Genomic DNA, 25,278 nt, shown 5'->3' on the forward strand with positions numbered 1-25,278 from the left:
GCAGCACCCAGAGGTAACTTTTCGAGCTCACACATAGAATCATAGAATGGCTTGGGTTGGAAGGGACCTTAAAGATCATCAGTTTCCATGGGCAAAGGTTGCCATCAGATTGTCCAGGGCCTCACCTCCAGGGATGGGGCATCCACAGCTTCTCTGAGTAACCTGTGTCTCCCTCTGAGCGAAACATTTCCTCCTCACAGTAATAAGAAATAATAGGAAAATAGGAAGTAATAGAAAAAAATATAATTGCTATGGTGTTTTTTTTCTGCAGTGTGAAAAATGTGTTAGTCCAGAATGAAGAAAAACAGCTTCTATCAGTGTTGTTTTCTTTACATTATAGTCTTCATTCAGTTTAGTCCTGGCTAGCAGTTGGACTCAGTGATCTTTGTGGGTCCCCTCCAGCATGGGATATTCTACAATCCTGTGTCACCTCTCCGCCTGACCTCGGTGCTTAGCACCCAGTGGGTGCCCCACTGTTCACTGGGGCCGGGGCACGTTGGCCTCTGTACCCTACATGCACTCAGGATTTTGTTCTTCTCTGGGTTGTTTATTCAGTACTGAGCTACGTGTGTCTCCACAAGCAGCAGCTCTGTGCCAAGAGGAGGAAGTTATAGGAGGAAACCAGCAACAAGAGCCTGTTGCTCAATTAGCTGCGTTGTCAGCAGCGCTTGGCTAACGAGAGCCACACTTGGGATTGTACAACCCACACACATTGCACAAAGCTGGCCTCAGGAGGAGCTGAGGTTTTGCCTATTGGTTGCTCCTGTACCATGTGCTGGCTGTATAGGTGGTGGGAGAGGTTTGGGGGTCAGAAAAGCAAGGACAAGCTCAGGCAAACCTTTCCTACAAGCACAGACAGGGAGGAAATGTTTTTCACGGTTTTCCTATCAGGACATGAGGATGATTCAACAGTACCCCAAGGCTGTGCCCATGACAAACGAGCTCAGATGAGCAAAGGGATGCATTTTCTTGTCAGGTAGTGCCTTCTCTTTTTATCAGGACTGTGGTAGAGCCAGCTGGATGCACTCCTGCTCTTTGCAAAAGCTACAGAAGGAGAGAAAATAGTCAAATGCATGTTGAATGCTGGGATAATTTGCCACCTCATTCCCATACATTTTGGCAAGTTCTGAACCCTCCCAGTGCCTCTGAGAGTCCTGGCTGCCTTCAAGCCCTGACTAAGGCCCTGAAGACCTGGATGTGAACTGCCTGAAAATCAGTGCCCAGCATGATCCTGGCTGTTTTCCCATGGGAAGGAACATTGTTGCAGTGATGCAGGAACTTCCTTCATCTGCCTGACGCATCCGCTTCGGGTCATTAAGAAAGCATTTCTCAATTGGGAGCTTAGAGAAGTAGGAAGTCCCAGCCTTGTTTTACAAGAGACTGGCTGTTTGCAGAGTGTTTCCCAATCATTTTGCTCTTCCCTCAGCCTTTGGAAAGGAATCCTCAATCCAGACTGCTGCAGTGGAGCATGGTGTGTTGGGAACAAGTGTTCCCTGCATCTTACAGCATCGTGTGGGGTGTCCCTAGGGCTCCTCCATTTTTTGCTGGAGCTGGGACCTGGAAGATGCAAGTAAGGCTGCACTGAAAGGCTCAGTGGTTGGAAGTTGGCCAGGCTTTGGGCACCACAGGCAAGATTGGGGTGCTGGGAGAAAACTTCTTCTGCAGGTAGTGGCACATTTATTTATTTTTTTCCTTTAATTGGGAATGACCTTTGTTCCCTAACCACAGCTTTCCCTGGAGAGGTAGGATTTAATCCCACAGTTTGCCTACCCCAGAGGGACAGTTTAAGCCTCAGTGAGCCCTGCAGTCACGCTGCCTGGGGGAGTGTGTAGGTTTCCTGGTGCAGACCCAAGCACGATGCTCCCAGACAGCTATAAATCTCCCACAGGATGCAGCTGGTTAACTTCATCCATGTGTTGAGATCCACCAAGAAATCTCTCCCCTCTGGCACATGAACGACCGCGCTATTTAATAAATCAGCACCACAGACTCACAGTGGGTTCACCCTGAGCAGGGTGGGGGGGCTCGCCTTACACACACGCCATGCATCTGTGCCCAAGCAGAAGAAAACCCAAGCTGCTAAGCTCTCAGCGTGATCTCCAGGTGCTGTGCACGCACACACCACGCTCTTGTATCACCACAACCTCTCTTAAACACAGACAGGCTTCCTCTGGCTTTGTGGGCGAAGGGTGTGCAGCCTCCCTCCGGCACCTGCAGCCGAAGGCGTGACTTGGCAGCAGGTGACACTGCCTCTCCCTGCCTGTAACCACAGCCCTGCGCTTGCAGGGCAATCCAAGCAGCGCCCGTGGCACCGGGTGCTCCCACCGCCCCGGCAAAGATGGTGGAAGGAGTGCTCGCCAAACTCTTCCCCAAACGGCCATCTGCTCGCTTCGTGCAGAAATATCAGCCCCTTGGGAGCACCGAGCCAGAAGAGGAGGTGAGGATTTCCCAGAGCCCTTGCCGGGACCTGCTGAAATACCTTGTGTGCTTGGGGTTGAGTCTGTCGCCTCTGCCTGCCGGTCTGCTCTGTGCCGTTGGAGTGTGATGTGGCTGTGGCTGTGCTCTGCGAGCTGGGATGGGGGTAACGATGTCTGCCAGGCAGCGGGGTGAGGAGGGGGCTTGTTTCTGTGGGCTTCATTCACTGCACACAGCTCAGGGTCTGCGGGTTGCTGGGCAGTGCACCCACCCCCTGGGTTCCCTGTGCTGCTCCTGGGCATTGCTGCACTGAGCTGGGCTGCAGGGCTCAGCTTGAGGAGCCTGCTCCACAATGCTCGCTTTTCCTGAAAGATGCTGTACGAATGCTGGTTTTTGCTACCTCTTACTGCTACCATTACTGATGGGTCAAAGCACAGTGGTTCAGGTGTCACATTTGTTGCTACTGTTGGTTTTTTGCCACTGAAACTTGCAGGCTGGGATTCTTTTGTTGCCACATTTGCTCAGCACAGGGATTTCCAATGCTCAAGACACACTTTTCTCCCACACATCAGAGCGATGCGCTGCCCTCCCACATGAACCCGATCCTCAGCATGCAGGGTTCGCCCTTAGTCCTGTCCCAACAAAACCATCCATACACTTCCAGATCCTCAGGTTCATTCCTGCGATCATCTGACTGAGGCCTGTTCTCAGGTATCACTTCTGCTAATCCTCTGAGCCTTTCAGAGCCTTGTCTTTCCAGCAGAGGGGCTGATCAGCGTGACAGAGAGAAGAAAGCAAGGCACTGAGCTCTTCCCCATAGCAGCACGGTCTGTGGTGCTGCTCCGTGCTCCTCAAGCACAGCCTCAGACCCCAAGGAGAGGGCGATGCGGCTGAGGCTGCGAGTGTCTGCAGTCTTGTTTCGGTAGGAGGCTGAGGTTTCTAACACTGTGCAGTCAGAGTGCCTCCAGCCGGCTCGTTCTGCTGCTGTGCCAAAATAAACAGTGATACATATTTACTGCGGGATGTACGCCCTGCTTGAATTACAGCTCTGGTCCTGCGGAGTGTGACACGCTCACAGCATGGCAGGAGTGACCAGTTTCTGCTGGGGGCACTGCGAGCAGGCAGAGATGTGAAAGCCCAGCGGCTTCAGGCAGGTCCTTGGAGGTGAACACAAGGCAGGCGTTGCAGCACAGCTCTGCAGAGGCTGGAGGATGTCAGGAGGGGTCTCATTCCAGAGCTTTCATAGATGTTATTTAGGGGCACACCAGAAAAGCTTCTAATAATGCTGTCACAAATAGAAACTGCTTCAAGGCCTGTGGGGTCACTGCTAGTCTGTGGGGTGGAGTCATGAATAGCACAGTTATTACACCCTCAAAAAGAAAATTTCCAAGCTGTTCTATTTAAGTTCACCCAACAATTCTTTGTATTTTGTAAGCATCCCAGTAACTGCCATGGCTTGAACAACTTGATGTATCAGGAGCATATTCCCAGGCTGTGGTTTAGCCTGCTAAATGACTCACATTTCCCTGACACCCCATGCACATCACATCAGCAGAACCCTTTCTGTCCTTTCCCTCGTGGCACTGAATCCACTCGAGTCTCAGGAGCCAAAGCCTGGAGCACAGACACTACCCAGCCCTGTCCTCTATTCAGGGCTGAGGTGGGCTAATTTCATTCAATAAGCATGAATAATACACAAGAAGAAGGCTTCTGCTTAAGGCTTTAAGGACCTCTTGTTAGACTAAATAACTTAGCCCACTTATGACCAGATGACAACGTACAGACTGGTCCAGGAGCCCCATGCTTCTCCCCTTGCTGCATAACAGTTGATGGCTTGTTTCTTGTTTTGGGGTCAGGGATGGACGTGATGGGGCAGACAGCTGCACAGCTCTGCCACAGAGTTCTCCTGTCCCCCAGCATCCCCTGAGCTTGCAAAGTAACGGGTAAATTCTGATTTTGGTTTTGTTGTGTCTTGCTGCCCAGCTGTATGATGTTACTCTATTGTGCTTCAGGGATAAAGGGCTGAAAATGTGAATTGTTAATGTTGATAGCCCACATCTGATTTAAAACATAGATAGAAAACGATGCAAAACATAATCCCAATTTGTACATCACTGGAGCTGTCTTGGGAATAAAAGCCATGCCATGCTGATGGGCAGTCATGGCCAGGGACAGGCTGATCACTATGGATTAGCTCACGGCAATAAAAGCACTCATTCCCAGCAGCCACGGTGCTCAGACATCCACACATGCGCTTCCGTCATTCCTCTCCTCCACACCTTCCCAAAGGTGAATACCAGTGATAGAGCAGGAGCTGGCAGACCTGGCTGCTCCCACCAGCAGTGTGTAAAACTGTAGGCACATTGCCTCGTGCCTGTGTGCCGCTTCCCGTCCTCCAACACCTTTCATTAACCCATAAGCTCCATAAGATGAGGCTGGTTTCTCCCACTTGGAGGCAATGGAAGTAGGGCCTGCTTCCTCCTGTTGGGGCAGAGACTGTTCTAGCTCACCACTGCCATTCATTTTTCCCTCTGACAGGTTGGTTTTGTTTTTAACAAGGAGAACCAGGTTTTCCTTGCTCTGAGCATAGAACACAGAGTGAAACACTGGTAACACTGGCATGTCAAAATGCTTATCTTGGGCGGGATCCCTGCAAACAACAGGGCCCCTCATGCTTTCCTGCCCACAGCACTGCTGTATGTTTGTCTTTTGGCAATTCAGCTCCTAATCGTGTTGCTTTCTGCCAGCTGATAACAACCCCTAAGAAGGTTCAGGCGGCCTTTCAACCGAGGCAGCACCTCAGTCATTGTGAGGGTTTGATAGAAAACCACTCAGCTGGTCCCAGTACCAGCCTGCCCCTCTCTGCCCAGCAGCTGGAAGGGACTGCAGTGGAGATAAACTGACCATTGGACGTACACAGGGGTGAGCAAAACCATCAGCATTTGGCCTAATAACCAAACAGAATTGAGCGTAATAATGTTGTTGGTCATTCTGACAGCACAGCAAATGTCCTGCTCTCCCACCCCCGTAGGAAGGATCTCCCACCTGCAGTCACAGAGCCAGCATTCCCAGCTACCTTGGGGTGAACTCTGGGGCTGTAGGGCAATGAGGTGCACCTGTCTTTGGGACTGAGGATTAATTAGGGAGTGTTATAAAGTGCTGTGATGGGGATGTGGTTTATGCTTCCTATGAGGCCCACAGGGCTGACAGGATAAGAGAATGGGGTTGAGGAAGGAGTAGAAAAATGCTAAATGGTTTCTGCTGATGGGGCCCTCATCTAACAAGTGTTTTATCTCCTTTCTGCAGAGCCAGGAGTGTGAGCTGAAAGTCATTGAGCAGGAGAAGGAAGTGACAGTTCTGCTACCAAAAGATGCTTGTAAATGCCATAAAGAAGACTTGGCTAAAGCCTTAAACGTAAGGGATTTTAGCTGCATTCACAAACATAACACTGCAGATAGTGCAGCTATTGATCTAAATCATCAGCAGCTCCTTAGAAATCATCATGTGAGCTCACACAACATATTTTAAACCTGCTTTTTAGAGTAAGTTATATTTCAGAGACAAAATTCCTGGTTTTATCACCCTCAGCTGATTTCACAGCCTGACCCCACACCCCAGCTCTGCCCCATCCCCTGCTCACAGCATTGCTGCTGTTGAGTGAGGTTGCTGGTTCCCAGCAGGGATGTTGGCCCTGGCAGGGCTGGGTGCAATGCCTGGCGTTGTGACTGCTGCTTATGGCCAGTGAGATGGACGGAGGGGTGCTGAGGCACAGGAGGGAGGTTCTCAGTGAGTTGCTTTGCTCCTGGACGAAGTGAGAGTCTGGTGTTTAGACTTGCTTTTGTAGTTTTCTGTGATTATCCTACACCATGGAACGTTGTTTTACTTTGATGTCCTGCTAGGTTGATTTACAAACTGGGCTCTCCGAGTTTTCTGTGCTGCAGCGGAGGTTAAAACACGGCTGGAATGAATTTTCAGTAGATGCCACAGAGCCTATATGGAAGAAATACTTGGACCAGGTCAGTATTTTTGGCATGGATTACTGGTTCCTGCTGACAGCCCCTAAGTGGGGTGGCTTAAGCAAGTCTATATTGAAATATTCCATGAATTCAGCTCTGGGACAAGATGTGCCCCAGATCCAGAAACTGTTTCCACTGTAAAACCATTGTGAGGTGCAGATGCGGGTTCATTTAACCTGGAGATAACATCTTAAAATAAAAATAAACCTTTTTATCTCCATGCAGCCCACAAATCAAAAGTTATAGCTCAGTGAACTGGTTTCTGGAACGCATCTGATCTCTTTAAGGTAAGTGATAAAATCAGGGAAGGTTTGGGAAAGCCAGCTGTACCCAAGGAATCAGGCAGAAGGTGGATTTGCTGTCTTTGTTTTCCCCAACCAGCTTATCTTGAATTTTCTTAAATACTCTCATATACACTGAAAACATCTTTCACCTCTCCAAGGATTTTTTTAAAATTTTTGTTCTTTGAAAGATCACTTCCTCTGCCCAGGGAGTGGTGGAGTCATCATCTCTGGAGGTGGTCAAGAAAGGTGTAGGTGTGGTACTGAGGGACGTGGTGTAGTGGGGAAGTGTTGGCAGTAGATGAATGTTGGGCTGGATGATTTTGGAGATCTTTTTCAACCTTGGTGATTCTGTGATTCTTTGAGTTTTTAATCAAATAAGAGTGGTTTTATTTACATATTTGTTTTCAGCTAGCAATTTGACTGTTTGGCTATTTTCTTAATTTTTATTATTATTACCTTGCTCCCTTTGGTGTTGTCTTAGCTGGGTAATGAAGATTTTCCTTGTTTTGGAAGGCTTGCTTTTTATTTCATGGATTATCCTTTTTTTTTCCTGTGTAATCAGTGCACTTTTACTGCTTTGATGTAAGCATCACTCAATCTCTTCAAGGATTCTTTTATTTTCAATAAAAAAATGAGATGTTGGGTTGTTTGGATTGGTTGTTTTCTTTTGTTTTGACTCCTCCTTGACTGCCTTAACAAATTATTCCTCCTATGAGGACATGAAACAAACTATTCAGTGCCATTCAGTTCTACCAGTTCCCATGCTAGCTAAATGGAGTGGTGATTTTTGCATGCGGGAGCAGGGCCCTTAAAATCCTTGCCAGAGTGAAGGAAAAAGTGACAGTACTCTCCCATAGTGTGTGGCTTCCCCATTCTGCTGCTGATTTTGGTGATGTTTCCCATTCCCATTTGGGGGGGGGAGAGTGCTGGCTCCTGTGATCAGGGCAGTAGCTTGGCAGATTAATGAGGAGAAAAGGAGGGGGGGGAGGGGAGGGGGAGGAGAGGGGGAGAAGAGGGAAGTTCTAGTATCAAATTCTAAAAGACAATAAAAGGTTTTGTCTGTGCCTGTAATGCCTCTAAGGAGATTTCAGAGCTAGCCCTGCCCTACGTGTCTGAAAAGGCAAACCTTGCCTGTGTAGGCTGGGGGAAAGTGGGGACGTCGGTGTGTGGTGGTGGTGAGAGCCTCGGCCCTGTCCTCGTGGACCCCAATCTGACTACAAACACAGCACCCGCTCCATCTCCAGCCCTTTCTGAACAGCTCTGAGACCACCTCAGACTATGTTTATGTTCTGATTCGTTTTGTTTCCTTTTCTAGTTTAAGAATCCCCTCATTCTCTTGCTGCTGGCTTCTGCTTTGGTAAGCGTCATCACTAAGGAGTATGAGGATGCTGCGAGCATCACCATGGTAGGTGCACGTCTCCTGTACCCCAGCCCTTTGCTTCCCAAAGCCAAAGTGCCTGTAACTCCTCTCTGTCCTCAGGCTGTGCTCATCGTGGTCACCGTGGCCTTCATCCAGGTACGTGAAGCAGGGCTCAGCCCCACTCCCCCAGCATGTTGCTCACCTAACTTGGTTTCTTTTCCTTTCTGATTTAAAAGGAGTATCGTTCTGAAAAGTCTCTGGAAGAACTGAACAAGTTGGTTCCTCCTGAGTGCAACTGGTGAGGCACAGCTGGCTGGTAGGGTGTGAATCCTGTGGGTTATGGAGGCAGAACTGGCTGGCAAGGAGTATGACTGCAGGTCATTGCTGGTGTAATGAGAAAGCAGTGTCTGGAAGATGAAGATGGGCCGAGAGTGCTGGGGTTGTTGAGCCTGGAGAAGAGAAAGCTCTGGGGAGACAGCACTGCAGCATAACTAATTGGGACCTACAGGAGAGCTGGGGAGGGGCTGCTTATCAGTAAGTGGAATGATAGGACAAGGGTGGATAAATAAATTAGGAAGAAATTCATCACTAGGAGGGTGGTGAGGCACTGGTACAGGATGCCCAGGGAATTGTGGGTGCCCATCCTTGGGGGTGTTCAAAGCTGCACTGGATGGGGCTTTGAGTAGCCTGCTCTAGTGAGAAGTTTCCATACCTGTGACGGGGTTGGAACTGGGGGTCTTCAAGGTTTTTACCATATAAATGCTGTTCATATCATTTATTGGTGACATGTAAATATTCTGTGATGTTCTGTTCACAAATTTAAACTGAGCAAGAGGGAAAGAACTCTCTCTTCGTGTGGTCTAATGGGAAGTGTCCTTGCCCATACAGGGGGGTTGGAACAAGATGATTTGTAAGGTCTCTTCCAACACAAACCATTCTATGATTCTATGGTTAGTGCAGATTTTGTTATTTACACTGTAAGATCCTTGGGGCAGAGCTCTTGCTTTCCTGCCTGTCATTCCCGAGCCTGCAGAAAGAATAATGAACTCACAGCCTGGTTTCTTTTCTTCTTTTTCCGTTTGTCTAATCTAGCCTGAGGGAAGGAAAACTGCAGCATCTTCTAGCAAGAGAGCTTGTGCCTGGAGATATCATATATCTTTCTGTTGGTGATAGGGTTCCTGCAGACCTCAGGCTAATAGAGGTAAATGCAGCTCCATGGAGAAGGGCCAGCTTTGAAAGGGTGTGTTACCAGTGCAAGAAATAGCATGTTTTTATTTAGGTTACAGATCTGCTGGTGGATGAATCCAGTTTTACAGGAGAAGCTGAGCCTTGCAACAAGACTGATGGTGTGTTACTGGAAGCTGGAGACATAACCACTCTGAGCAATGTTGTTTTCATGGGGACCCTGGTGCGATATGGGAAGGGAAAAGTGAGTCCTCTCACCCCCAGTCTTTTCCCTGATGTTAATCACAGAATCTTTTATTTAAGATTTTTCATCTGTTTTTCTTCTTTTTTTTTTTTTTTCCTCTTTTCAGGGTGTAGTTATTGGGACAGGTGAAAATTCACAGTTTGGAGAGGTGTTCAAAATGATGCAAGCTGAAGAGGTAAAGTCTCTGGGTCGCTCTGGGAATGGTGAATGTGCTGGGAGAAAATCATGAGGGGGAGCACTGCTGGGGGTTAATGCATTAGATCTGTCTCTGCTATTGAATGCCTGCGTGACTGAGAGATGCCTGAACCATGTGGCTTCTTGTTTGGTTGGTTTTCTTTCTTTATTTTCCTCCACTTCCTCTAGGTATATAAATTTGTAGTTGTACACGTGCCATGCTTTCGCTGGCTGCATCTCTGAACCAAACACAGATCATTTGTTAGGAATTAATCAACTCTTGATCTTGGGTTTGGAGTGGGTAAGCACTGGGCAGCGTGGGGCAGTTGTAAGGACCACAGTAATAATGACCAGGCCTGTGTGGGGCTATCATTCTGCCCTACCTTCATCTTCTCATCTTTCATAATGCACAAAGAAAAACAGCTGTTCTCTCATGTTTCCAGACTCCCAAAACACCTCTCCAAAAAAGCATGGACAGGCTGGGGAAGCAACTCACCCTTTTCTCCTTTGGCATAATTGGTGAGTTGAATGCAATGCTCACAGTTGTGCGTGGAGCTGGGAGAGCCCTCTGTGCTCCAGGGCTGCTTCTTTCAGGAGTACTTGATGGGAATTACTGAGATTTTGGGAGGTGTAAGCAGAGATTCTGGGGAAGGAGAGATGTGGGGGCTTCATTGCATAATTCATTCTTCAGCAGCAGCTAAAGCAACTTGGAGAGGTATACTTTTAATTTGATGTTTTTCCCCCACCAGGTTTAATAATGCTCATTGGCTGGTTACAAGGAAAGCATCTTCTCAGCATGTTCACCATTGGAGTCAGGTAAGGATTTGAAAGCTCCTTTCTCTTTGATTTGTACTGAAATACATTCCAAGAAGTTTTCTGTTCAAAACAATGGGCACTTCACAGAAGAGAGCTTGCATAAGACCCTTCTGAAGTACATGCTGATCTTGCACCTGGTGTGATTAATATTGGCTTTATAATTGAGTTTAACAGAAAAAGAAGCGTGGATGTCTTTGGAAATCAATTACATTCAAATATATTTTTCCCTATTTTCTCTGAACGAAGTATTTTGAAAATCTTCACTTCCCAGCTCATCTTGCCATGAATGCCCTTTCCTGTCTGTACTATGAATTTAGTGGGAGTGTAACAACAGCAAATATTAGCCTTTACTGTACTTTCTAGATTTACACATAATGACAGGAATGTGCGTTTTATGGACTTGAAATGCATGTGCAAGCTCTTAATCAAACATAATAAACCATGTGTTTTTAGTAGCACCCATAAAATCTATTGTTTGATGTTGTCATGACTCTCAAATGAGTCCTTTAGAAAAGCCTTCCATGGAAATTGAATAAATAAATGAAAAGAATACTACAGATGGGGGCATAACAGAGCAACAGGGAATGAGATGTGGTGGCAAAGAAAAGCAGTTAAGTCTGAATGTTGGGGAGCAGCCCAGCCTGGGCTTTGAAAGTCCTCCTTGGTTACGCTTTGGAGACATATGTGGAAGTGCTCAATTACCCAAGAAAATAACTAAAGGACAGATGTGTCCAGTGTCTGAGTTTTCCTAGCATGCCAGCTGTTGTGGGCTTTAATGTTGGCCCCATTCAGTGTGCACGGTGTAGGGATATGTGGGCAGCTCGTTCTCTCCTGATGTAGTTTGTACCCACATATAGGAGATGTGGGCTGTGTATGGATGGGAGTCATGAGACGTGATGTCAGGGAGTGTTCGTGTTTCATCCAAGTGAATGAAATCCAACCTCTAAATCCCTGCAGAACCAGAAGTTAATGCTCTTTAACAATGTGAAAAAGAAAAGTGAACGCTTTGTCAAAATTACCCAGAAAAATGTTGAAGGGCTGGATAGATATCTTGCTTTTTATTTTTTTTCTCAGCAGTCCCAGTGGTTAGCAGTGCACACTTCCACTCAGATGTGCCCATATAGGCAGGGAGACTCACCGCAAGAGATGTCCCTTTGGAATGGTTGGCCAGCACTTGCAGTCTGACCAATTTATTGAAAGCATTTTCTCTCTGTTGTCCCCAGCCTGGCAGTGGCTGCCATCCCAGAGGGCCTTCCCATCGTGGTCACCGTGACACTGGTGCTGGGTGTTCTTCGTATGGCCAAGAAAAGAGTGATTGTGAAGAAGCTGCCCATCGTAGAAACCTTAGGTGAGTTTGCAAAGGAGCCACAGGTTTTGGTCATTCGTACAAATTCAGCTGAGGCCAAGTGAGCCTCAGTTTGATTTTTATTCTATCATTTTATTTTATTACTTTATTTAATTGCTTTATTACTTATTTATTATTATAATGTAAAAATATGTGTGTTTTATCTTGGAATATGCTTACTGGGCCTGAGCAACCCACTCAAGCTTAAATGCTACTTCATGTTCCTCACCTTTTTCCCTTACTTTAGTGACAGTAACATAATCGGGTGCTGTCATCTTTTAGGAGTGATGCAGAGAGAAATCAACTGTGGCATCTTCCTCCTGCTACAACTCAACCCGTGGCAGTGGCCCATGGGGAGCAGTACTTCTCTGCAGCCTTGCCTACTCTGTTTGGGTTGAAAGGCTGGGTTTCTCCTTTTCCCCCCAATCCATGGGACCATTCTGCAGGTCCCTGCCATCCACTTCTTTGCTGTCTGGCTAAAAAGCCTTGCAGCCCCTCGAGTTGAGCCTGATGGCATAGACTACAGGAAAGCAGATAGTTTTGTCTGTGTAGCCATCTCCCTCATGTTCAAAGAGCTGTGGAAAGTAGGGATAAGCAAGGATGTTGAGAAGGCATCCAGCTCACTCTCACAGCACGGGGCAGAATAAACTCTTTTGAAAGTATTCCTTATCTTCAAACTGGCCCTCATCCCCAGGTCACTGTATTCCAGGGTTTGCTATTCTGACCTTGGTCAGTATGACAGTTATATGAAGGGAAAAACATTGTGCATTTAGGACCACTCATTAAAATGTGCACCAAATGCCAAGCCGGGCCCAGGTAGTTCAAGATATCTGCTGTGCAGCTGGATCTTCAGCTAAGATTTGTCTGACTTTGAAATGCTGCTATTGTTTGAATTGCCCTTGTTTGTTCTGCAGTTAATGAATCTTATCACCCTTTTTTATTGTACCTGCCCTGACCCAGACATCTGAGACTGCCTTATCTCATTAAGAATTTTGTTCTGGAAGGGCTGCGCCCAAATAGGCGTAACTGCAAGATGTCCAGGTACTCTGCCAGATGACCTAGGAGTGGAAAAAGCTGTACTCTCTGTACATAAATTGTACAGTGTCTGGTAATCTTCTCAAAGGGAGAAAAATAATCATAGAATCACCAAGGTTGGAAAAGACCTCCAAGATTATCCAGTCCAACCATCCACCTACCACCAATATTTCCCTACTAAATCATGTCCCTCAATACAACATCTAAATGTTCCTTGAGCACCTCCAGTAGTGATTCCACCACTCCCTGGGCAGTCCATTCCAGTGCCTGATCACTCTTTCAGAGAATAAATTTTTCCTAGTGTCCAACCTGAATCTCCCCTGGCGCAGCTGGAGTCCACAATCCTCCAGCTTTACCTGGTTCTGTAACTGTAAATAATTGAAAATGAAATATTAGAGGTGATAGCACAGAAAAGCTAGTCAAGTCAAAACTGCAGTTAATTTACTCACAGCCCGATCTGTTTTATTCTCTCCAGGCTCTTACCTAGAAATCATCATGTTGGTGAGTCTTTGCTAAGCTGTATGATCACCTCCAGAGCCAAGGAAGATATTCAGACTTCAAATGGAGCTGAAGTCTGATTCTCTTTAGTGCTAAAGTCATCTTTTTTTCCCTTTTTGAGAATGGAAAATAGCCAGAATGATGTTAAGTATTCTCAATCCCTTGTTTGCTGTATTCTGCTGTAAATGGGCCCTGGTATAAACATGCTTTATTGTCACAAAGCAAAGGCATGAGTGGGGCAGCTCCCACTCATAGCTGGATTTTAAAGTGCTTTTTGCAGCAGTTTTCAACACTTCTAGCATCACAACCCTCTGGGAAGGTGGGGAAGTGCTGTTCCTGACTTAAAGATAGGGAAGCAAAGGTTAATTAAAGGGCCCATCTGAGGAAGCATATGGCAGAGCAAGAATTTGATACTTCTTCTTGGAACATAATAATAAGAGCTGTTCTGTTGGTGTGCAGTGCCTGGGTATGCTGGTCACCTCCTGGAGATCATGGTCTTCTTTGGCTGCTCATGACCTGATGCTCAAGTTCAATGCAGACATCCTCAGATGTCTCCTACTGCATCTCACAACCAAATTACTTGCACAATAGCATGAAGCATAATCTAACTCTTTTCTTCTCATCCTTTCCTTACAACTTAATGAGTTCTGATTTAAAAACTTCCTTGCATCAGGCTGCTGCAATGTCATCTGCTCAGACAAGACGGGCACTCTGACTGCCAATGAGATGACAGTGACTCGACTTGTGACCTCAGATGGCTTCCAGGCAGAGGTATGGAGGTGGTGATGTGATATGGGCTTTCCTATGCAAGCCCAGTGGGGCTGACTTGCTTTTAGTTCTGTGAAGCCCAAATATTGAATGCTGAGTCAGTCCCAAAAAAGCATTTTATTGCACATCACTGGTTTGGTCAAAGAGAAGGGACTTTTGCAGTGCTGGAGAGGCACGCAGCCCCAGCTCTGCCTGTACAAAAGCCACTCAGATACCGTAAATTGACTACATTTGCTTTTCTCTGCAATTGTAAACACTGAAATCTGCTATTGAGCTCATGGGTCTATCTATTATAGGAATATTTATTATGAGTGCATTCATAGTTGGCTCATTTACATGCTTGCAGAGTTGTAAATGCAGGCATGATCAGGGCTTTAACAATACAGTGAACCCACTGCAACCAAAGAACAAGATCTCTTGACTGAGCTGCACAGCATTTCCACAGAACTTGAGTTCAGAAGACGAGCTGATTCTTTTTGTCCTTACGTTTTCTTAGTGTACATTCATTACCAGCAGCGTTGCCTTGAGCTAGAAAGAAAAATCCCTTCAAAATTGGAAATTTTCTGAAGTGTATGGAGATATGGTGTGGTGTTGTCTAGCACTGAGAAAGTTGTTCTCTCTCCCTCCTTTCCTCAGGTCAGTGGGGTGGGCTACAATGGAGAAGGAAATGTTTACCTTCTGCCATCAAAGGAGATACTTAAAGAATTTTCCAACGTCTCAGTTGGGAAACTAGTGGAGGTGAGTGTAAGTTATGAATCAGCTTGTCCTATTTGCATTCAGTTTTAATTAGCATAGATTGTTTTGGTTGAAGAGTGTGAAAATGCCTCTTTTGTAACTTAAACAAACTGCCTGATGAGTGCAGTCAGGGAGAAATTCTCCAAGTAGTCATGATGTGAAACATGAAGCTAACTGGTGAAAGGCAGCAATCAAGATGTGTAGGGAAGGGCCAGAGTCATCAAGTTGAGTGTCATTGATGTTTTGGAACAAACTACGATTCTGGCAGAAGAGAGAGCACTTAATATTACCATGTTCAGGTTTTTAATGTAGACAGACTCTAGACTTGAGCCAGCTGTGCAATCAATATGTAAATGCACTGCCACAGTCTCTGGATTTCGTGTTAGCATTAAATATAATCTTGGGCATTTGAGTGTAGGCTGAGGTGGAGTGTTTGAATAGTGAAATGATCTGAGCTGGAGCCTCGAATGGAGGTTAGGCTTTACTGTACCCATACTGCACATTAGCAGCAATGGTAGGAAGAGTTGTCATGACTTCTGAAGTTAGTTTGATAAATATATAGCATTTTGCTTCAGGTTAATTTGGTCAAAATGTAAAATTTACCCCCCCAAAAAGGCACATTCTGTGGATTAAGCAGGTTTAGAAAGCACAAGAACTAATGTCAGGAGATGCAGTTATAGGGAGCAGTACATCTTTTGGGACGTGGTTGCTTTTGCTCTGTGATCTCTATTTCATTTAAAGAGATGGAAAAAGCTATTAATTTAGTGGTGGAAGAAATGAGCCATGTGAGTACTTCCCTTTTTCTAGGCTGGCTGCGTGGTCAATAATGCCATTATCAGGAAAAACAGTGTGATAGGACAGCCCACGGAAGGAGCTCTTCTTGCTCTTGCAATGAAGGTAAGATTGTGATTTAAAATATTCCAGAATTTAAAAAATAATAATAAAAAAAGAAAAGCTGGACCTGTTAAGTCTGACAGCAGTGATCAGACTTCTTTAAAGTCTGCAGACTGCTTTTATCCTTTCTTTCCTTTTCTCTTCTCCCCAGGGTTGTAGATGTACACCTCTCCCATGTAAGTCTCTTGTCATGGACAAACACCTTCCCTGAGCTTCTGTGCTAACAGCAGTAATTGTTTTGCTTGGTTAATTAGCGCAGTTATTCTGCATAGATTTCTTCTGAGCTCAAACCAAAATGTCTGTTTACATTTCCTCTGGATTCCAGTTAAGAGTTCAGGAGGAAGATGAGTGTGAAAACAAGCAAGAACTGGCCGTGCCAGAAAGCATAGCATAGGGCCACCCTGGGTTTGGATCACTTGATAGCTGTTTACATTGTTCTGAACATGATTATATCAAATAAGAATTTTGAGTGAATATTGTACTCATACTCAGAGACAGAAGGCCATAAGCACCTCAAGGAATCATCAGATCAGCCCTACACAACTTGTGGCCCTCTGAGCTCAGGTGGGCTGTAAGTTACAGCAGGTGGCTGATGAAGCAATGCAGACATCTGGTTTAGCTCCTCATGTTAAAGCCTGTAACTCTAACAAAGTTGATCCAAAGCCCCACTGAGGGCTGGACAGCAGTGTAGCTCCATGGTTAGTGCTCTTGCAGAACCCAATGCTGCTTGCAAAAGCTTCAAACTATGGGTTAGTTTATCCCATATCAGGCACCAAGGGGAAAAGATCTTTTTGAAATAGAGATTCTACTCTTCACGATGCTTTCTCTTGAGCTCTATAAAATACAGCTGCCTTTGAAGTACATGGTCAGCTCCTGACATATGCTGTGCCATAAAAAATAAAGACAAGCTTTGGCATTGTTCAGCATTACAGTGCTCTTCTTATTTTACTGTACTTCAGATGGAATTAGCTGACATAAAAGATATTTATGCAAGAAAGAAGGAAATTCCATTTAGCTCCGAACAAAAGTGGATGGCTGTGAAATGCACACTGAAAAATCAGGTAAAGCAAGCAGTCCTGTGGGCTGGTTTCGTGTTTCTAATTGTGCACCTCAACAATGGGCATGAAATGGTATCTCTTCAGCAAACAGCGCTTTCAGAAGTTAACTGTGTCAGGAGGAGAAACTGAGCAAACCTCAGAATTCCTGACTTGGGTGTAATTTTAGTTGGTAGTGCTGTGCTCGAATTGGAGAATTCTTTTTGTGTAGTGGTTTGATCAGGAAAACAAAAGCTGTTGGTGAAAACTGGCAGGAGAAGGGAGAGGTGATGTTTAGAAGAAAAGGTTGGCCGTTCTTCCCTCCCTGCTTAACAAAGAGCTTGTTTTAGCTGATATTATTCTCTGGGTGAACAACTCATACCCTTTCATCAGGCTCTGTCTGCAGTGGTTGAGCATGAAAAATGGCCCCAGCAAAGCCATTGCATCCTATAAATAACACATGCAGGTGGGTGATTATGAAACAGGCAAAAGAGCAGAGAAAGACTTTCTCTATATCAGATGAAATACTTTATGCATTGCCAGTATTTTTTTAATTGTCTTTTTTTTTTTTCCTTTGATAAAATACATTATCTTCTCCCTTTAAAGGATCAGGAAGATATTTACTTCATGAAAGGCGCATTTGAAGAAGTGATTCGATATTGCACTATGTATAACAGCAGTGGCATCTCATTAATGCTCACACCTCAGCAGAAAGCCTCCTACCAGCAGGAAGAGAAAAGAATGGGCTCCTCTGGTCTACGGGGTCAGTCTTTGCTGCCTGTGTCCCTTGTTATGCCCCAGTGCCTTCCTGCTTTATTTTGGTTAGGATGGGCAGAGGCTTAATCCTTAGCATCACTTGCATGATCTCTTCATAGTACGTGTCAGAGTCTAGCAAGGGTTTTAGTCTGCTGGATGTTGCTTACTATTAATCTTTTCTTTTTTTCCTCCCGCCCCCCTTTTTTTTCTTCCTTCTTTTTCCTGCTGGATTTAAATTAGTGAGCTTGAAAGGAACTGAAAATAAGCACTGGTACCAGTGAATGTTTCTCTTCCCTGAAGCGTTGTGATCATCTGAGTTACAGTCTGAAAGTTGCATTGAAAAGCTTCACCTGATCTAGTCAGTGCTCTGCCAAGTTCTGCTTTGAAGAGCTGTTTCAAGAGCAACAAAAAGCAACTGTGAAGGGGGATCAGAGCATGGATTTGGGCACTGACATTCTCATTTGATGTTTACTTCAATTCTTTATTAGGACCAAACGTAACAATTTCCTTTTGATCCTGACTTCGTGTCAGTGCACGAACTGGAGAATTTGTTATAAATGTGGCATTTCCTTCATTGCTGAAAGATCACATCAGAAATATCTTAGACTTTCACACAGTAACAAAGACATATCATCTCCTTTGCATGTTCTCAGGATGTAAGTAAATGAGAACAAATGAGAACATGTCTTGGCAGCAAGGTCTGGAAGATGTAGTTACTGTATGTGTTCTCCAGTCCTATGTCTTCTGGTTAGTAACTGGTGTATGGAGCTTGCTTGGCAATATCTAAATCTGACTTGTGAATGGCAAAAAAACAAAACAAACAAAAAAAACCCAGACAATTAGGTGAGGCAGCTGCTGTGAGCTTGTGATTCAGTCATCAGAGCAATGCTGCCCTGAACACCTGGCAAAATATCCTGGAGTTATTCAGGACCAATTGGACAATATGGTTTAGGCAGAGAGAACAGAAGCAACGTGCTCAGAGCCTTGTTCACATGACGAAAGTTTCACTAGTTTAACCAGATTTATTTCTCAAATCGTAGATTGAAATAAAAAAAAATCTCAAACGCTTCTGTTTTCACAGAGGCACTGTTGTTTTACGTAACACTTAAATAGTGTCTGCTCTAATGTTGCACTGTCTCAATCTGCTTGCTTTTAGGGAAGACTTAGTAGGCATTTAAATTAGATAGAAATAAATTGTAAGGGAAATCTAGGAAACAGAAATGCTATTCAAGCAGAGCAATTTTTTGAGCCTCCTATACAAAAAGATCTGAATATCTGGCTTGAATGACTTTTTCAGTTGGAAAACTGAAAAGTTAAGTTCTCCCCTGAGTGTTCATTTTAATGTATGGAAATGAATTATAAGTAATTTTGCTTTGTTGTCCTTTTTTCCCCTCCTCTGTTTGCAGTGCTCGCTTTGGCTTCAGGTTCAGAACTTGGCAAACTAACCTTTTTGGGCCTGGTTGGAATAATTGATCCCCCCAGGGCTGGAGTGAAAGAAGCTGTGCAGGTCCTTGTTGAGTCTGGTGTCTCAGTAAAGATGATAACTGGAGATGCCCTGGAAACTGCTGTGGCTATAGGTAATGAACCTGGTTTCCTTCCTGTGGGCCTGTACTCTGTCAGATCAGTCCAGTGTTGTGTTACATTGCCTATCAATGATTATCTGTATCGTTCTTTTTGTTTGTGTAATAGAGGCTCTAAGTATCACTGACTTTCCTGCCTTTTCCACTGAAACAAATATTAAATGCAGTAATAAAACAGCTGTGCACTATGGGCCAACTTCCTGTAGATTTGTGCTATTTTAGAGCAAGAAATGGCAAAATCTCAATCTAATGTCCTTAAATGAGATAAATGGCCTTGCTGGGATTATGGACTCTGCAAATGTTCCAAGTGTGAGCAACTGTGCTTCCCATTTTTGCCTTCTGCCTTTAGAAGTACACTGTGCAAGCAGCAGAAAGGGGAGGGCTGGACACAGTACCAACTCCAGTCCTGAGTATTGCATTGCTTCCACATTGCCAGGGTGACTGCCTTCATCAGCTCTTAAATTGCTGCTCCTGCTCCTCAAGTCAGAAGTGTTGCCTTTTTCCAGAGCTGATGAGCAGATCTTATTCTGGGTTTTTCTTTGCAGGGCAGAATATTGGTCTCTGCAATGGGAAACTGAAAGCCATGTCTGGGGAAGAGCTGGATCAAGTGGCAGAATCAGAACTCTCATCCACTGTCAAAAATGTAATGGTTTTGAGTACAGTATCAAGGCCTTGTTCCACCTCCACTAGCATCTCATACCATCATGTTTTTGTTTTTCAGATTTCTATTTTCTTTAGAACAAGTCCAAAGCACAAGCTGAAAATCATAAAGGTACTAAAAGCTTCTCAAATCCATCATAAACCTGGCAAAAATAAGGCACAGGGTGGGCTCAAGGAGTTCTGTCAATGACCTGGTCTCCCAGGACAAGATCAGCTCAAACTTAGATGACCAGAAAACCAAAGCTAAAGCACTGGCACTACTTACAACAATATTGTTAGTGTTTCTGCTGCACACCTCTCCTGGGTCATTTGAGAGATGCAAGTAATATTACGCTTGCTATTAACAAGCAGTCTGCATTCAGAGCTGTGCAGCAGTTCTGCTCAGTGCCCATCCCGTGATTGCCAACAGGACTGCTCTTCTCCTGGCTTCAGAGTCCCTCCTCTCTTCTCCCCCACAGGCTTTGCAGAGAGCTGGTGCCATTGTGTCAATGACAGGAGATGGTGTTAATGATGCTGTGGCTCTTAAATCTGCCGATATTGGGATCGCAATGGGGCAGGCGGGTACAGATGTCAGCAAAGAGGCTGCCAACATGATCCTTGTGGACGATGACTTCTCAACAGTAATGTAGGTTCAGAGAGACTTCCTTAGTATCTGCCCCTTTCTTACTTCAGATGCTTTCTGGCTATCCATTGCAATGGGGCTGTTGTGTGACTAGCCCTGGGAAAATCACAAGACACAGGACGTGTAAGTGGAGATGAATTCCTCAGTGGGGCCTGGCTCACTTTCAGTTGCATGTACTGCAATAACTTTTTTGTTTCAGGTGGTGGTGACAAAGCTAGCTTCACTTGAAAGCCCTGGCTTCTTGTTGCTGTAGCTATAGAGATTCCTCAGTTACTGTAGCGTAGCTACAGTAGAGATTTAAAAGAGCCTACAGGTCTGGGTAATCTTAACTCGTTCCCTCTGCCTTGTGCAAGAAGCTCAGAGGAAAGATGCATAATTTGCAACACTCTGTTGGTTTGTAACAACAGGCACAGAAGGTAGAGTAGAGTGAGGACATAATAGGTCACATGTTTGCTTTATGAACCAAGTCCTGGCCACGTGAACCACAGTTTTCAGATTGATTATTCCTGATAAAATCATTCTAACTGAGAAAATACATTGTTCTCCTCTTTCTAAGCTGAGGCCTTTATTTCAGCTGAGATAGGAGCTAGAGAAGGTAACTTGTCTTCAAGTGTCATAGGAAGAGCTCAGTGTGAAACACTGTTAATGTTAGCTATTAAATAAATTCTCCCTTCTCTTCCAGGAATGCAATAGAAGAGGGAAAAGGAATATTTTACAACATAAAAAACTTTGTCCGGTTCCAGCTGAGCACGTGAGTTCTTGTTTGCTTTAACTGCAGTAGAAGCAAGGCCATGCAGACTAAACCTCCTTTTGTGCTTTGCAGGAGCATTTCAGCTTTGAGCTTAATTACTCTGTCAACAGTGCTCAACCTACCAAATCCACTCAATGCTATGCAGATCTTATGGATCAACATCATCATGGATGGGCCCCCAGCCCAAAGGTATAAAAGAGACAATGAGCAACATAACAGCTTGTGTTGGCTTAGGAGCACAAGCTGTTATGATTTCTTATCGGTGTGCCAATCACTTGATGGTTAAATAAGACAAGCTGTACTTGCATTCCCTTCTGGTCCCTCCTAAAGCTATTTACTGCTTCTGTACTTGAGGTTTGACATCTTCCTGTTCTGAGGTGGAACCAAAATCACAAGAGACAAAAATCTCATTGAACTGCTAATTACAGCATCTTCATTATGGAAGGGATGTTGGCTGAAATCTCACCCCTAGCTTTCTGTCTATGATGACGTACGGGTACGATGACTGTTATAGCTTAATATTATGTCATTGTAGCAGTTTGTTTTGCAAAACAAAAAAGAGCCTTTATCTTGCTCTCACAGACAATACTGCCTTATGTAACATTGCCAGAATACTGGCATCTCTCATGCTTTATTTAAAAGAATTTAATCTTCCAGATCCATCTTCTCTTACCAGCAGTATCATCTCAGGACAACCTGTGTTAACTAAATGCAGCATTCCTCTTCTATTTGAGGCAGCTTGGGAGTTGAACCTGTTGATAAGGATACAATCAAACAGCCACCCCGATGTATTACGGACACTATACTCAGCAAATCACTGATCCTGAAAATCTTCATGTCAGCTCTAATTATCATTAGTGGAACCCTCTTCGTCTTCTGGAAGGAGGTGAGGAAAATCTGCAATCGTATCTTGTTTTCATCAGGGTGCAGAATGAAGTGAAGGGCAATTTCTGAAGGCAGTACACGTTAACCTCCTGAAATACATCCAGTGGGAAAGGATTAGTAAGGGCAGAGTGTTAGGAAGCCAGAGTCCTTGCTCTGTTTCTGCCTTCCTGTTTTGTCTCTTATTTGACCCTTCTTATCTAGGATGAGAAAACTGACTTAAAACAATTCCAACACTCCAAGGTAGTTTTTGCCTCTAGAGTTCCATAGATGCAGAGAATATCAAGCACGTAAGTACTACACATTTTGGTTAGCTAAAATTATTAGTGCTGTAACAGTGTAGATAATTCAGTTTAGAATATGCTTCATTCAAAATCTGCATCAGTTAAAAATAGGGTCGATAAGATCATAAACCCAGCAATTAGCAGGGAGAAATCAATGCTGCCTATACTAGCTAGGAGTAGATTTATTCCTCTACTTGACTGTACTTTGAACTGCCTGGGATTGTTACAGGGAATATTTAGTTCATCTATTGCATGGACTTATTGTTGTAAGGCTTAACTAATCCCTGGAACTGTGTGTGTGCTTTCAGAATCCTAAAGGTGGCATAACCCCCAGGACCACAACCATGACTTTTACGTGTTTTGTGTTTTTTGACCTCTTCAATGCTCTGACGTGTCGTTCTCAGGTGAGATCGTGGTATCAGCAACAATTTCTGGTCTGAAGAAAACCCACTAGAATGCAAACATTTTGCATAGGAAGGCTTTTTTTAACAGTCCTTTAGAGCTGTGTGATTTTTATCATCTTGCTATCCGTCGTTGTTCACCCACAATGCTTTCAGCTATCCAGCTCTGCCCGAGTGAGCATTCAGATAACTTCAATTCTCCCAATAGTGGTAGAGTTTATGTGCAAAGACAAAGCCTGACGTTCAAATACCAACAGGAGATTGGGAAATGCTGTGTTTCCATTTATTTATTTATTTATTTATTCCTCTTTTCTAGACAAAGCTGATACTGGAAATAGGCTTTTTTCGAAACCGCATGTTCTTGTATTCTGTGCTCGGGTCATTTCTGGGACAGCTGGCTGTTATATACGTCCCTCCATTACAAAAGATCTTCCAGACAGAGAATTTAGGAGTGCTAGGTAAGTTACAAAATACATATATATCTTCTCAGCTACTTGAAAAAGCAGATGGAATTGCAGAGTTGCTACGTGATAGTTCCCGTGAGATGGCTGGTAGGAGAAATCAGGCAGCAGCACGTGTACCTAAATACATAGAAGCAGTTACACGAAAATGCTTGTAGTTAATGATATTCCAGGGTAGGTTTTCAATTTTGATTTACTGTACATAAATGCAGGCAGATTGAGACTTTCCATGAGCTCTGTCTGATGATTTTTCATTAAATAAATCTATCCAGAATCATTATGCAGTCGCTTCATTCTGCAAAAAGCTCCGTAAACGTTGCTGAGTTGAAATGCAATGCATATTTTACCATCTGAATCAGACTGAGCAAACTCTACCGTTTTAAATTACATCATATTTATATTAGGCACTTTGTTGGAAGTGGGCTTCAGTGATTCTAAATAATCAATGATGTTCAGCCATCACGTAGGCTGTACCAGCTGTGACTTCGTGTCTACTGTGGACAAGAATAGACAAGACAGTAGACAAGTGTATTCCAATTCAACAACTACCATGAGCATAGCTAGGCTGTACCTCTGTACTGATGCACCAGAACAGGTATGTACTGAAGGATGACCCTCAGCCCAACACAAAATCCAGCTGCCCACTGTGTTTGCCCATGCTCTGTTTCCTCTCAACAGACTTGCTCTTTCTCACTGGACTGGCTTCCTCAGTTTTCATCGTGTCTGAGTTGGTCAAACTCTGTGAAAAACGCTGCTGCCACCAGAAGCACACCAAGGAATGCAGTAACTGATACAAAAAAGATGCCCGGAGCAGAGCTGTGATGCTGGGGAACTCAATGCACTGGTCTAACGATCGCATCTGTATGAAGATACCCCAGTGAATCTGTACCAACAGTTCTTCCCACTCCAGTCTATTCCTTTTGTGCACTGTACATAAGCTACGTGAGCTGTCTACAGACATCTCTGGAATGACTGCTGTTTTAAACCAAGATCAGGTGTATTTTTATAACATTGATCTTTGTGTTGAGAATGCTGATAGCCCCCAGAGTAACACAGTTTCACACCTGTACAGAAAAATCTATTGTGCATAAATTGAAGTTTTATTTATTTAAATCACAATGATTTTTATTAATAAAATTCTATGTTTTAAAATGATGCACAAAAGTATCTGAAGATTCTTGATTTAGACCCATCTTTTTATTTTAAATTAGCTGAAAAGAACTGCCTTTGTGAGCACTTCTATCACCAATCTATAGTGTTCCCAGATCCTGTGATCCCTAGCTTTGATCCAGCAAGACTCTATAAGAATCTGGGGTGAGTTTTCAAACAAAGAGTTGAAAGTTAAAGTGCAGCATTCCTGTCAGCCTCTGCTGAACACTGCAGTGGTTTTTTTGTCCCTGTTTAACTAGAAGGAGCAAAGAGGTTGGCTGAGCTGGTGCACAGTGGTGGATGGATTCAATGGGGAAGGGGCTTACTCTCACAAGAGCATGGGATGCTGAGCTTTGAAGATGGATCAACAACTGCATAGAAGTGAGAGATGTTTAGATTCAAGCCTGCTGCTGAGTCGTGTTCATTTTCTGATGTGTTAAACACAGACTGCTCAATCCAAAAAAAGAAAGCTGAGATTATTCCATGCCCATCTTGAACAATCCCAACTGCTTGAGTTGGGTAAGTAGTGTTTCACTGACATCTGCTACAAGTGCCATAGTATCAGTCTTCTCCAGCTTAATGCTATAAAGTGAAGATAAGAGTCTCAGACTTGTCATAAAACAATTTTGGAGCTCAAAATGCTATGCCAATCTCCACAAGCTGATACTTAAATAGGATTACACCTTCAATTCATAGCCTGGAAAGAAACAGCTCGAGTGACAGAGTTTAATTTGAAGAAAACTCAGCAATTGTAATAATTTTTGGTGAAGAACAGCTTTGTGCAACTCACCCTCCCTGCTTGCTGTTGTAAAAATATCCTCACAAGTGGTTTTTGTCTTCAAGAAAAAGTCTCTGCCTCACTATGGGGGGGGAAAGTAAGTTGAGTAGTTTGTTAAATGTGTAACTGCAGAAATTCAACCATGTCTATA

General features: G+C 44.3%; 1 protein-coding gene across 4 annotated transcripts; it reads left to right on the forward strand.

Moving 5' to 3' along the window:
* Positions 1–300: 300 nt before the first annotated feature.
* ATP2C2 (ATPase secretory pathway Ca2+ transporting 2) lies at positions 301–24,355 on the forward strand. Of its 4 annotated transcripts, XR_004161218.1 has the most exons (28): positions 302–2,437; positions 5,722–5,829; positions 6,315–6,431; positions 8,031–8,120; positions 8,196–8,231; positions 8,312–8,373; positions 9,168–9,276; positions 9,355–9,504; positions 9,611–9,679; positions 10,122–10,197; positions 10,428–10,494; positions 11,718–11,842; positions 14,046–14,143; positions 14,777–14,878; positions 15,683–15,772; positions 16,729–16,830; positions 17,410–17,566; positions 18,966–19,136; positions 19,685–19,782; positions 19,861–19,911; positions 20,258–20,424; positions 21,104–21,172; positions 21,245–21,361; positions 21,911–22,058; positions 22,647–22,742; positions 23,056–23,197; positions 23,657–23,795; positions 23,879–23,964. XR_004161218.1 is itself a non-coding variant. In XM_010718101.3 (27 exons), exons 1-27 carry the CDS (start codon positions 2,339–2,341, stop codon positions 23,665–23,667), a joined length of 2,727 nt encoding a protein of 908 aa, XP_010716403.1. In that variant the 5' UTR covers positions 302–2,338; the 3' UTR covers positions 23,668–23,971. The 4 variants fall into 4 exon arrangements, 3 of the variants coding, with proteins under 3 accessions (XP_010716400.1, XP_010716403.1, XP_010716402.1); XM_010718101.3 differs by having other exon boundaries at positions 23,657–23,971; XM_010718100.3 differs by lacking the exon at positions 23,657–23,795 and having other exon boundaries at positions 305–2,437; positions 23,879–24,355.
* Positions 24,356–25,278: the final 923 nt, after the last annotated feature.

This window comes from Meleagris gallopavo, chromosome 13 (genome assembly GCF_000146605.3).
Source record: "Meleagris gallopavo isolate NT-WF06-2002-E0010 breed Aviagen turkey brand Nicholas breeding stock chromosome 13, Turkey_5.1, whole genome shotgun sequence".
Taxonomy (NCBI): Eukaryota; Metazoa; Chordata; class Aves; order Galliformes; family Phasianidae; genus Meleagris; species Meleagris gallopavo.